We start from the raw sequence: 12,250 nt of genomic DNA on the forward strand, positions 1-12,250 counted from the left end.
AGCAGTAGAGTCTACAAAAGCTACCTTTAACAGTTTCAGTAGGCCAGAATTAGTTCTACCATGTCAGCAAAACAGAGCAGGCAGTGGCAGTTTTGCTAAGAGGTAACTATGTGTCTGAGAGAGAGGCTATTGGCTCACGGAGAAAGAGAAACTAGTTACTGGTAATTGTCCCTTTAGCAACACCTTTACACACCAAGTCTGACATTAAGCAGTCTTGGTTCTGTAAATACACAGCAAGAAGTAAACCTGCATGGTGTACCTCTGAAGCACAGTCATATCTTCTAAAGCACACCATTGTATGCTATACTGCCAGTTGACTGTTGCTGGAAAGTGAAAAACTAACAAGCTAACAAGTCAAGACCAATCCACTACAGTCAGCCCTGTAGGCACCAGCTATAGTCCCTCCCCGGCTCACAGTGAGCACAGGGAGTCTGGGCTGCTAAATGCTCCAGCCTCAGAGGGACGATGGTGGAGGGCTGGTAAAGATGGCGGCGCTCTCCGAGGATGGGAGGTACGGATTAAATTGTGGCCAACAGAGCGCAGACAGAGTCACCGTATTGCACGTCAAATTGACCGAGACAGCACTGAGAGCAATAGAGAGCTACCAAAATTGTATGGTGAGTGAAACCGGCGTTTATTTCAGTTAAAATTAGCCTTTACTGTCGGGCTGACAAGGCTCGTCTCAGCTGGGAAGCCCAACTGCCACGCACAGCTAAAGCTACAAAGTTAGCTAAGCCGTTGACAGAGCCAGTTTCTCCTTGGTTTTTCTATTATATCAGTTTTGTGTCATTAAATTAAAAAGCTGAAGAAGATAAATGAGCCTTTGCCCTTATGTTCTGGCCAGGTTTTAAGAACTGACAATAGTTATTTAACCTAGAAAACCTGTAGGTAAAGTTAGACGCTCTGATTAGCCAACGTTAGCTCTACGTTAGTCCCCTGTGCAGTGCTGTGCTGTGCTGGCCAGCCAAGTCCATTTTTTTCTTGCCAAACTAACGTTACTTTGACCAAATTAGGAAAGTGGTAATTTCATATCGACGAATACACTAGTCACCTGATTCATACAGTCTCATAAGCTGAGGGTTTAAAATAAACGCTTAGTTAACTAACCCGAATTTAAATTCGACGAGCTTGTATTTGTGTCAGGGACAGGGTGGAAATACAACGTTACGGACAAATTAAAGATAATGTAACTTCATTACTAGTTGGTGGCGTTAAATTAAGGTGGTTGGTGACTGGCTAGCCTACCATATGGTTCAAAGTTGGGGCTAGTCCTAAAACCTAACATCACAACCTGGCAGGCATATGAAGCCCCTAGTCCATCTTATCACTTTATAGCTCGGTTTTTTTTAACTTCATTATGAAAATGTTGCCGTCAGACGAGCTGCCACACTGTAGCTACACAGGATGTAAGCTAAATCTGTGAGCAACGGACAAATATTCAATTTGGGCTTGTTTGACACATAGCTGAGTTTGGCATTATGAAAAGAGGCCAGCAGTTACAAACATATAGTATCTGGTAGCAACAAAGTCTATATATTTTTTTAAGATAATAGGGCAATTGTCCTTGCTACCCACGTCATTTGTATTGTATGTACTCCACTTCATCAGATGTACTGCATTTCACCCCAGAGCTTGACACCACCAGTCATAAAGCAGCTTTTGAAACTTAGTGTGCAAATAGGACACTGCATACCTGTGTAGATTAAATATAACTTGTTAATCTTGAACTGTACAAATGGTGTAATCTTGTTGAGGTGCTACACAGGTGAACTAATCTGGAGAGGTCTCTGCAGTCTTGATTTGAGGAGGCCTAAAGCCAAGTTACCTGACCTTAACTCTGCCAACAACAACGCTGTTACATAACACAGTGACTGGGCCCAGATCTCCACTCAGGGCTGATGCACTGTAGCTTAGCATGGGGCTGAAATGATCAGAGGTTTGTGCAACTGATTTTTTTTTTATGGCACCTAGTGTGTGCCCTATGTATGCCACACACTAGTCACACCCCTGTATGTGAAAGTTTTGCTCTCTGTCAGCCTTATATATTACAGCGATTGCCTTAAGAAAAATCATTGTTTGAAATGTGGCTATAAAGAACAATTTCAAATGATTATATAGTCAGATTTGACCACCGAATCCGAGTCATCACTAAGTTGAAGGAATTCTTTTGTGACAGCCCATGCTACAACCTTATTGGATGTGGTAATGTTGGTCTGTACGCTGCATTGAACGGCAGCCTGCCATCTCTTGCTGACTGAGCAGCCAAAACTGCCTGCTGTTTGTTTCTCTCTCCCTCTCAGTAATGTGTGTTGTAGCTCAACCAGTCATCGAACTATGGTAGCTGGCTATCTTTGTCTTTCTGTGGTGATGTGAAATGTGATCAGAACTCTGTGTGTGTGTGTGTGTGTGTGTGTGTGTGTGTGAGTGTGTGTGTGTGTGTGTGTGTGTGTGTGAGAGAGAGTGTGTGGACTGGTTGGTGTCTGTGTGAGTGTGTGTGTGTATGGATAGTGGGGGAGGGAGTTGCGAGTGGAGTAGCTTAGCTTTAACAACCATGACATAGTTCTTTCAGTCTGATTAAAAGTGTATATATTTTATTCTGAATTATCTGCATAGTGGTTTCATGTATGAGTTAGCAATCATGTTTTAATGTCCAGGAATGTAGAGACGCTGTCAGTAAGATGCACATTCCATTCAAACCAGTTCACGCAATGTTTCTGAAGTCTAAGGTCTAGCCAACTGGTTCTTCAGTTGCCTTCATTTGTGTGAAGACGCTGGGAGTCCTGTGCTTTCCTGTCCTAACCTATACTGCACCAGAGCAGCCACTGCATAATTGTGGCTGTCAACTGCATTTCAAGTAGCCACGGACCACAAACCTGCAAATCTACACAAGACGAAGACATTTCACAAATACTCTCTTCAAAATATCTGCTGTGTTTGACTGTTGTCCAAATTCCACCACTTGTGGCCAGATAAAAGCAAACAATTTTACCTACCTCACTACCTAAGGAGGTGCAGGTAAAGCTGACTCACATGGTCCCTCTGTAGATTATAAACTTAAGGGCTCTGAGACACTGAGCCCAATGTTGGCTGTTAGTGGACCGTCATCAAGTATTTGTGACCGACAGTTACCTCTGGTTTCTGCAGCACCACTGGTCTGGCACTAGTTGGCCCTCATTGTTTCATTTGTCCCATTGAGCATGATAGGTTGGCCTCCACTAGTTGAAGGTGCATGAGGCTATAGCTGAAATCATTTATTGATTAATCACTTAATCGATCGACAGAAAATGAATGTCACCATTTTTTATAATCGCTTACTTATTTATTTATTTTCTAGACTAGATGTCGGACAAAACAATATTTGACATCACATTGGGCTTTAATTAAGCATGTTTTGCTATTTACTGTTTTGCTATTTACAGACACTTTTTTGACCAGATCACTGCCTAGTCATTTTCTTTCTCACGGACACAGAAGGTATGTGCATGTCAGCCATCAGCTACCTGTCGGCTTTAGTCTTTACACTATGTTGAACTGCAACTTTTAACAGAATATATGAGGCAGTGTTTGCTCAGTCAGCCTTTGTCAGTACTAGTCACGACGTATGGTTGGTGTGATGGAACCCTAAGGCTCTGCTGTTTCTACAACCAAATGTTGTGAGCTCTGAAGTGTCAGTCAAGTAGTGTAACATGTTCTACAGGTTTTAAACCACTGTTTTTTTTTTTTATTTGTTTTTTTTGTAGCTGTTCTTTCTGACCTACCCAACTAGCATTGCTCTGCCAACAATCCTTTACATTTACAGCAATGTTAAGATTGAACTGTTGTTTTCTTTCACTTTCAGAATGTACCTTCTTCACGGCCAACAATACAATTCAAGGGACTCCAAGGGGTAAGTATTGTTTTTCCCACATACGATTTGCGTTTGCATCAATTAGAGAAAAGTTATTTACTTATTAATTCATTCGTTTAGTGATTTTGTTTTGCATTTATTGAGATAAGAAATAGCCATGCAGAAGGTTGAACATTTTTAAAAAGATTTTTGCATTTATTCAGCAATTTATATACTATGCAGTTTAATAAAAACAAGATTTTTTGCATCTTTGTGTGTTCAGACATTTTACCTTCCATTGTATTGGAACAAGTTTTATATTGTTTAAAAAAAATCTTTGTATAGATGAGTCGAAAGAGAAAGAAGATCTTTCTTTTTTTTTTTTTTTTTGGAACAGGATGTGCATAATGCACATGTAGTAGATTTTGATTTTTAGTTTTGATGTGGTAATTAATTCAGAATGTGTCATATAAGCTGTGTCCTCTGCAAATTAGCAGCTGAACTGTTCAGAGAAGCACAAACCAATTTCGGACCTCATCTGAAGTGTATAAACTAGGGGTGAACAATAAATCGAAATATTGTCAAAATCACAATATGGCCATTTACTTCATGATATTCTCCAGCTGTAAGGGAACAGGCATGTTTGGTAAAGAGCCCAGCAAAAATCACATCATCATTTTTATGTTTTTCAGGAAAAATGGAATTCAAATATTCTCATTAAAATCGTGACTCCTATCGTAATATGATTTGATGATGATTTTTTTTTTGCATGTAGTTCAGCTCTACACTGTTTTGCACTGCGTGTAGACCTGAATGATATGCAAAGAAAATCATACTGCAATTATTAGCAATTTACATTTATTGCAATTTTGATATGATTTACAATTTAGCAACACATTTTACCTTCATCAAAAAAATTTCAGCTCCTGTGATTTGGATATTGCACCTGCCACCTGACCAGATTGCCATTTTGATAATATATTGATTCATTGTCCAGCCCTAACTGCTTGTAGTCCATGATTCACGTGACTCACATACAGCCTCCTCTTAGCTGCTAAGACCTCAAGAGACCTTCCTGTCTCATGCTAGCTTCCATGTTGTTCACATCAATCTGCATAGTTCAGATGTAGACACTGCCTCTATACAGTCTGTGCCAAACACACAGTGAACTGTATGGAGAAACCCCAGGTAAGACTTGATTATGGTTTGAATTTAGCATATGGCAGTTTTATAGTCATAAATAACTGTGTATTATTCAGCTCTCCACAGTTAATGTTCTCATACACCCATGTGTGAATAGATACTGTAAGTTATGTTATTCTCCATTTTTATGTGAATTTACAGCGTATTAAAATTCCCAAGACCAATTCCTCGTCAGACACCTTCAACAATTTTGATTTCTACCTGTCTAATGTGGGCAAGGACAACCCTCAGGGAAGCTTTGAGTGCATCCAGCAGTATGTGTCGAGGTAATGGTAATCACTGGTCAGCTGAATCAACTGTTACTGTCTTACCACACGTTGCTAGAACGTAATCCCTCTCTGCCTGACATTTCTTTCTCATACTCCCTCTTTGTCCACAGCTCAGGGGCCTCACATCTGGCATTGTTGGCAACGGTACAGGACAAGGTCACAGTGTGTGCCACTAATGACTCCTACCAGGTGACCCGGGAACGCATGACCCAGGCCGTGGAGGACACACGTGAACGTGGGACCAAAGTGATCAAACCTGGGGGCCAGTACAGAGGTAAGGCCCTCAGTGAGGTCTCCCTTATCTGTAACTGCCACAAACAGATGCCAGGTTGTATTCCAGCACAGCAGCATGGATTTACATTCTATCAGCACCTATCCTCTCTTTTCAAACTTGGCCCCTTTTTAGGGACTGAATAGGTGAAAGCTGACAGCCTGACTCCATTCAAAGCCATTATTGGGAATGACTGAGCCATTATGCCGTCTCAGTCTTTTCCAGATTATGAGTTTAACTGATAAGGGCCTAAGGTGGAAGAGGAAGCTTTTTCTGTTTTTATTGACATATAACCAGCTGAAATTATACATAAAGGGCTGAAACCAGTTTCTAGTTCACTGCAGCACGTGGTGCGTGAGTCAACAAGCAACACGCAAAAAGTAATCTAATCTAATTTGGTTTATCAGCCTCACTCATATGTTTTATCCAACTCAGTGCAGGTAGGGCAAGGGATGTGCAATGAAAAAAACTGCTGATGTAATCAGACTTTCTTGTTTTTCAACAAAAATTATGTCATAAATTATTATTACCCGTCATTTTAATTTTCATGTTTTAATCATAATGAAACATTGCCTTTTTAATTTTTAAAAACTGCTCAATGACAATAAAATTTAATATACTGACCAAACTTACTGATTATGCATTTATAAGAGCACAGAGAGATGAACAGAGATACCGACCATGCAGTCAGTTTTCACGTCAACACCACACAAAGCAGAGTGAATTAATTTATTTCCTGCAGTAACAGTGAACGGCACTAAAACACTGCAGCTATTGTGCCTAAACAGGTAAATATGAAAAATACAGTTTTACAGAATTAGACAATTATAGTTAAAATATGAACAAACCATTTACAATTAAAATTAATCGAACTCAGTTGACCTGCTGTAGCCTAGCCTAAACTCAGACTGTGCTCCTTATCCACATGGACTTAGGCTGGGTGCTCACTTGAGCGTAATTAAACACATTGGGAGATTGCTGCATAGGTTATTAGGTTTTGTTTCTTTGCCCCAGACAGACATGGCTGTTTTTACTTTTCTTCTAAAGGCTGAATCCATGCTCTGCTGCCACATTGGAGACTGAAATTACCAGTGCCACTTCAAGACAGTCTACAACAGGTGGTCTACATGTGGTTATTGACACAGTTGGTGTGGATTACTTAACGTTACGGTAGATTGGCCTCAGAGTTCTAATCTGTCAAAGTGACTGACGGCCTTAAGATTTTTCTGTCACAGTTCAGTCAATGACAGCAAATATTCGGTTGAACCGACCCCTGGATGTAATACCTTCGTGCCATATGTTTTCTTTCCCTTTCTTTCCTTCCTCCCTTATTTTCAGCATGTGTTTTTTAGTCTTAACAGAAGTTTGTTCAAACTCCCAATTACAAAACAAATTCAGGCTCAAGACTTCAGATGTCATAACTGCCAGACAGGAAAGACAAGCCAGTATGTTGCTGAGTTATATACCTGCTCTCAGAATGACTGTGTTACCGGGCTTTTTTTAGTTTCAGACCAAGATAATATGGTGAAGACCAAATAAAGTAAAGGTGAAAAAATGTATGCCAGTGAAGGAAACCACAAAGAACGAGTAGTGTCACTTAGTCTCTGATATGGAAATGGTTTGGCTGCCAAAGGCCCTGTTCAGGTCCTGTCTCGCTTGATCCAATCAGAAGTGGAAGCTCCAAGTACATCAGTTCACACCTGGCGTTAAAATGCGTCTCCCCATGCATCTCGAGTGACCACTTGTGATCAGACCTCACGTCCCTTCTCTCTTTGCAAATACACACATATTCGTGTTGTTTTTAGCCAGTCCGACTGTGACAAACAGGTCCTTTTATTTATTTTGGTTGGTGAATTAAATAGGGCAGTTGTGCTTAAAAGCTGGATTAAATCTCATTTTAGTTAACAATCTTCACTTAATGGACAAATTACAAAACTAACCCTAACCTTTACCCTAACTACAATTTCTAACGTCCACAACTGAAGAAAGACAGAAACATTTATTTCATATGCCCTCAAAAATTCACTGCTCTTGATGTTGTATCTTTCAGCTGGTCGGGGACTGTCACAGTGGGGTTTATTGGCATATGCAAGCAGGCACTGTTTTTCGTCAGTGTGAATATTATGGCTGGAAATTTAAAATTCTTTTGATTGAACTTTTAAATTACAGTCAACATTGATGTTTAAAGGACAGTTATGAAGCCAACATTCTCAAAAAGCCAATTAATGAGAGAAATGTGAGTGAGAAAATACAAGAGACATGAAACTGAAATTTAACAATATTTGGATATGTACTAAAGCAGAAAGAAAACACTCAACTCTGGAAACAGGAGACAGGTGATCACTGAGATTGCCAATATATTTATTATCAATGGTAAATGTATCATTTAAGCATTCTGTTTAGTGTTTGTTTCCCCCCAGAATATCATGCATAATCACTCAACCAGTCAATAATATCAGTTGGTTATGTACAGTATTCGCTTGTTATAGTTGTTTTTTATGCATTATGCAAAGCCAACTCAAAGATCTTTATAGTCAGAACTAGTTTGTTAGATCTAAGCCCTTGTCAAAGACTTCCTTGGTCAAACCAGAATCAAAAGTCTAGCTCAGTTCACAAAATTTTCAATGCGAGTTAAAACCTCCTCAGGCATGTTTTGTGGGCTCTGGGGATATATTTGCATACACTGGCCCAGTTAGAAACTGGGAAACGAGAGGAGCAGCCGAGAAAAGGGGTGGGACAGGAGCTTGTGGCAGCTGGTTTGGAGTGAGCACCCTATTTACTAATGCAAAAGGGGCCTTTAGTTTCTTGTTTCACAGGCTGTTAATTTCAGGTAACACAGGTGCGCAACTTGTGTTTTTATCATTGTCTGTAGCCTGTATCTTTTAATAAAAGCTGCACAACCGTTGTCATTTGGAATGCCTTGGCATTTAATATTCTAAGTTACTATACTTTTGTGCTCTATATGTTCTCTAGTACAGACTCTTTCTGAAGGACAAAACCTAAGTACTTAAACTTTTTACCTGCTGCAATCTGTTATTTCTCTGCTAAACAACACAAACTGTGTGAGCTTACACCACCTCACATTGCTCCTAGTCCTGCTTTTTGCCGAGAAGGGAGGGGGGAGTTTTCCTTTCTCTTCTTCTCTTTAACCTTAATCTCTTAAAGAGCTTTAGAATTTCATAATGGCCGTGAAGCAGTATAGAGAAATGTGCAGGAATCCTGACTCAGCACATGGCTCAGCAACACAGAACAGAGGCGTCTTGCGTTCTGGTCACCAAAACACTTTAAAATCAGTTGTTCAAACTACTCTAAGTTCTATGTTTGTAGCTGCACATGAGACCAATTTCAATAAGTGAATTGAAGACACAGGAGGGTTATTGTGCAAATTCCTGCCATGATCTGTCAAAATGGCAGAACAGTGTGTGATGGTTAACTGCCCTGCAGAGAAGAGGTGTTTAACATTTTCTTTACCCTTTGTCTCTAGGAAAGCAAGTCCAGATCCGTAAGCTTGCACTATCAACCCCAGAGGTGGTCCCAGAGCGCAAGCGCTCCACACCCATCAACCCAGCCAACACTATTCGCAAGTGCCTTTCCAATAACCCTGTGTCCCAGCGGCCGTTCCGGGACCGCATCATCCACCTGCTGGCCCTGAGGTCCTACAAGAAGCTGGAAGTGCTTGCCCGTTTGCAGCGGGACGGTATCAACCAGAAAGACCGGAACTCACTGGGGAGTACCTTGCAACAGGTACTGTAAGGCACCTTGTGTCCCAGTGATTCGCATTTACAATTCTCTCTTATACCGAAAAATCCAGCAACTAACAAGCTTAGTTTTCACAAAAGCTGATATTGGGCTTTTGACACGTGTACCTGCGTTTTTCAAGATCGAGGTACACAAAACAGCCCAAAAACCGAAATCCAGTTCACAGTATAAACGCTTCATTCACTTTGAAAAGTCACGTTAAACATGATTTGCATGCACAGATGTTTGGCCACCACAGAGAATATGAAGTTTCTATTCGTGTGTGTGTGTGTGTGTGTGTGTGTGTGTGTGTGTGTGTGTGTGTGTGTGTGAGACAGGTAGCAAACCTGAACCCCAAAGACAACACATACTCACTGAAGGACTTTATTTACCGTGATGTCCAGCGAGACTGGCCTGGCTACACTGAAGATGAGAGGACCCAGGTTGACCGGATCCTTACTCGGTACAGAAACTACCAATTAAGCATTTTAATGACACTCATACAGCCTTATTTAGTTCAACTAATAATGCATTTTAATTGTTTGGTATATAGTACTATTAAATATTTGCACAAGTTTAACCCATTTATACCGGGTGCTGCGTAGCGCAACATTGAGTCTCCTGCCGGCTACTGCGTAGCGCAGCATTGTTGATTCCTCGTCATTTTCATGACGCATGCAGCATATAAATATGTCAAATATGTATAAATATATCATGAAAATGACAAGGAATCAACAATGCTGCATTGAGCCGGCAGGAGACTCAATGCTGCGCTACGCAGCAACCGGCGGGAGGGGCGCTACGCAGCATCTGGTATAAATGGGTTAAAGTGATATTCTGCCCCCAAAGGGTTGAAGATGATGAGATGAAGCTGTTTTCAGCTTGGAGTAATGTTAGTTACAATGGATCTCATGCCTTTTTTTTTTTTTTTTTTTTCTTAAATGAATTTTCTTTTTTTTTCTCACATACCCTACCTTATAATTCTTGAGAATAGAGCAATTTGGATTTGGACTGTATTGCTGTATAGAGTGCCAGCTAATGGAAGGACAGTGGAAAAGTGGTTTATACTGCAGGAGGCGATTTTAAGAGGAGGAGGCTTTGTTCATTATTTTTCTTCTGCATTGAAAATCTGTTACCACCAAAGCACATTGTAACTAGGGATGTCAGGGTCATGGTTTTTTTGCCACTGATACCGATCATCTATGAGTGAGTCTCACACACTTTTTGTAAAAGTTACATGGCCGACATGTTTTGGTGGCCTGTCGCGCGCAAACACAGTGATCAAGGTGGGAGGTGGGACTAGACTACACAGCACACAGTGCTTTTCTCAGCCAGAGACCAGAGTATTAACCACAGGTGACCAGTTTTAAGGTGATCTGTGACTAGAACTATTAATTCCAATCTACCGATCATATATTTTGAATGAAAGTCGGCCGATCATGATCAGCGGCGGATCAGTCGGGGCATCTCTAATTGTAAAAAACTTGGATAAAGGTGACCATATTAGAGATGTTCTGATACCATTTTTTCTTTCCTGATACTGATTCCAGTACATGAACTTGTGTATCAAACATTCACTTGAATGAATTCACTTTATTAATAGATTAGAATTTCATGGCCAAGGGTCACTGTCACCTCTCAAAGCACATTTTTGACCATAAGTCAAGAATTATGACACAATTTGACACAAATGTCTAATTGGTTAAAATAATGAAGTGATGACATTTTATATCCAAACGGTCAAAGGTCAACTTCACTGTGACAAGATAATGTTCTGCAAAAACACTTTTCTGGCCATTATTCAAAACTGTAACTCAGGAACAGAAGGGGAGATTGCCAACCAGCCAAGTTGCAGGAAATATGATGATAGAGTCATACACCCGCAAGGCAGTAATTCTAGTTTTTACACTAAAATAATATCTTTTTCCCAATTATTAACTAGAAACTATACAGTTTGATGCAGTTTTCACACAATTTCTTGTGTGGTAAGTCTCAAATGTGTTGAAGGCATTTCTTTCCTCACATTCGCAAAGCGGATTTTCAGCATTTTAAATCATACATTATGCACATACACATTTGGTAGCTTGCAGTCTTTTTTGCCTTTGTCTGCACACATCAAGCTGCTGCTGCGGGCCGCTAGAAGGAAGGTGTATATGACTGAAAATTATAACTTCTGTGTCCTACATGAGCAGTGAGTTTAAAATAAGGACACTCTGGAATTGCTCACATTTGCTTTAATAAAAGTATGACTTCCTCAGCAGGTCCTATTGTAATGATAGCTGAGCGCTGGCCCCTAATGTGCCCTTTCTTTTGTCTATTGCAGCTCCCCACTGACACCATTCTTTCCTTTCTTTTACAGCAAATTAGGTCTTCCTGCTGAGACACTCTCATCAAACACTTCTCCCAAAGACAGTGTGCCCACATCGCCCCAGGTATATGGAAAAAATACACTCTAAAACACACACCCACAGTCAAGTATGCAATTTTCACCTCAATTCTTGGTGTTTTCTACAGAAGCGCCAGCCAGACTTTGACTTCATAGATCCATTGGCGCCTAAGAAAGCCCGCATCTCACACCTCAGCAATCGAGGGCCAGCCGCATCTTCATCCTCCTCCTCCTCCTCTGACCGCCATGAGGACGAGGGCAGTCCCAGCTCTAAACGCTCGTCCCTACCCTCCAACGTCACCTCGGGCCCTCCCACCCATCTCCCCATTTCTTCCCACCCTCCTGCACCCTCTCACCAGCAGCCCAGCCCGGCCTCCAACTCCAACTCACCCAGCACCCCGGAGGGCTGCGGCACTCAGGACCTGCCCATTGACCAGAGTTCCTCCTGCAGAGACCCTTCACCCAGTCCCTTCTCCTCAGATAGGACCCTGCAGGACCGCTTTCGGCACCCAGTCCCAATTCCCAGACCAGCCTCCTCCCCCAGTCCCCCCCCTCCT

At 41.2% G+C, this 12,250-nt stretch overlaps 1 protein-coding gene across 1 annotated transcript in view; it reads left to right on the forward strand.

Moving 5' to 3' along the window:
* Positions 1–415: 415 nt before the first annotated feature.
* ell2 (elongation factor for RNA polymerase II 2) overlaps positions 416–12,250 on the forward strand; it is an 18,571-nt gene continuing 6,736 nt past the window's right edge. Inside the window, 8 exon segments of the mRNA XM_023427943.2 lie at positions 416–617; positions 3,839–3,886; positions 5,171–5,295; positions 5,409–5,572; positions 9,054–9,313; positions 9,646–9,770; positions 11,667–11,739; positions 11,822–12,250. Coding sequence (XP_023283711.1) covers positions 444–617; positions 3,839–3,886; positions 5,171–5,295; positions 5,409–5,572; positions 9,054–9,313; positions 9,646–9,770; positions 11,667–11,739; positions 11,822–12,250 — 1,398 coding nt within the window. The 5' untranslated portion in view covers positions 416–443.

The sequence above is a fragment of the Seriola lalandi genome, unplaced genomic scaffold, assembly GCF_002814215.2.
Source record: "Seriola lalandi dorsalis isolate HSWRI2012SDOR001 ecotype SW California unplaced genomic scaffold, Sedor1 jcf7180002054864, whole genome shotgun sequence".
NCBI lineage: Eukaryota > Metazoa > Chordata > Actinopteri > Carangiformes > Carangidae > Seriola > Seriola lalandi.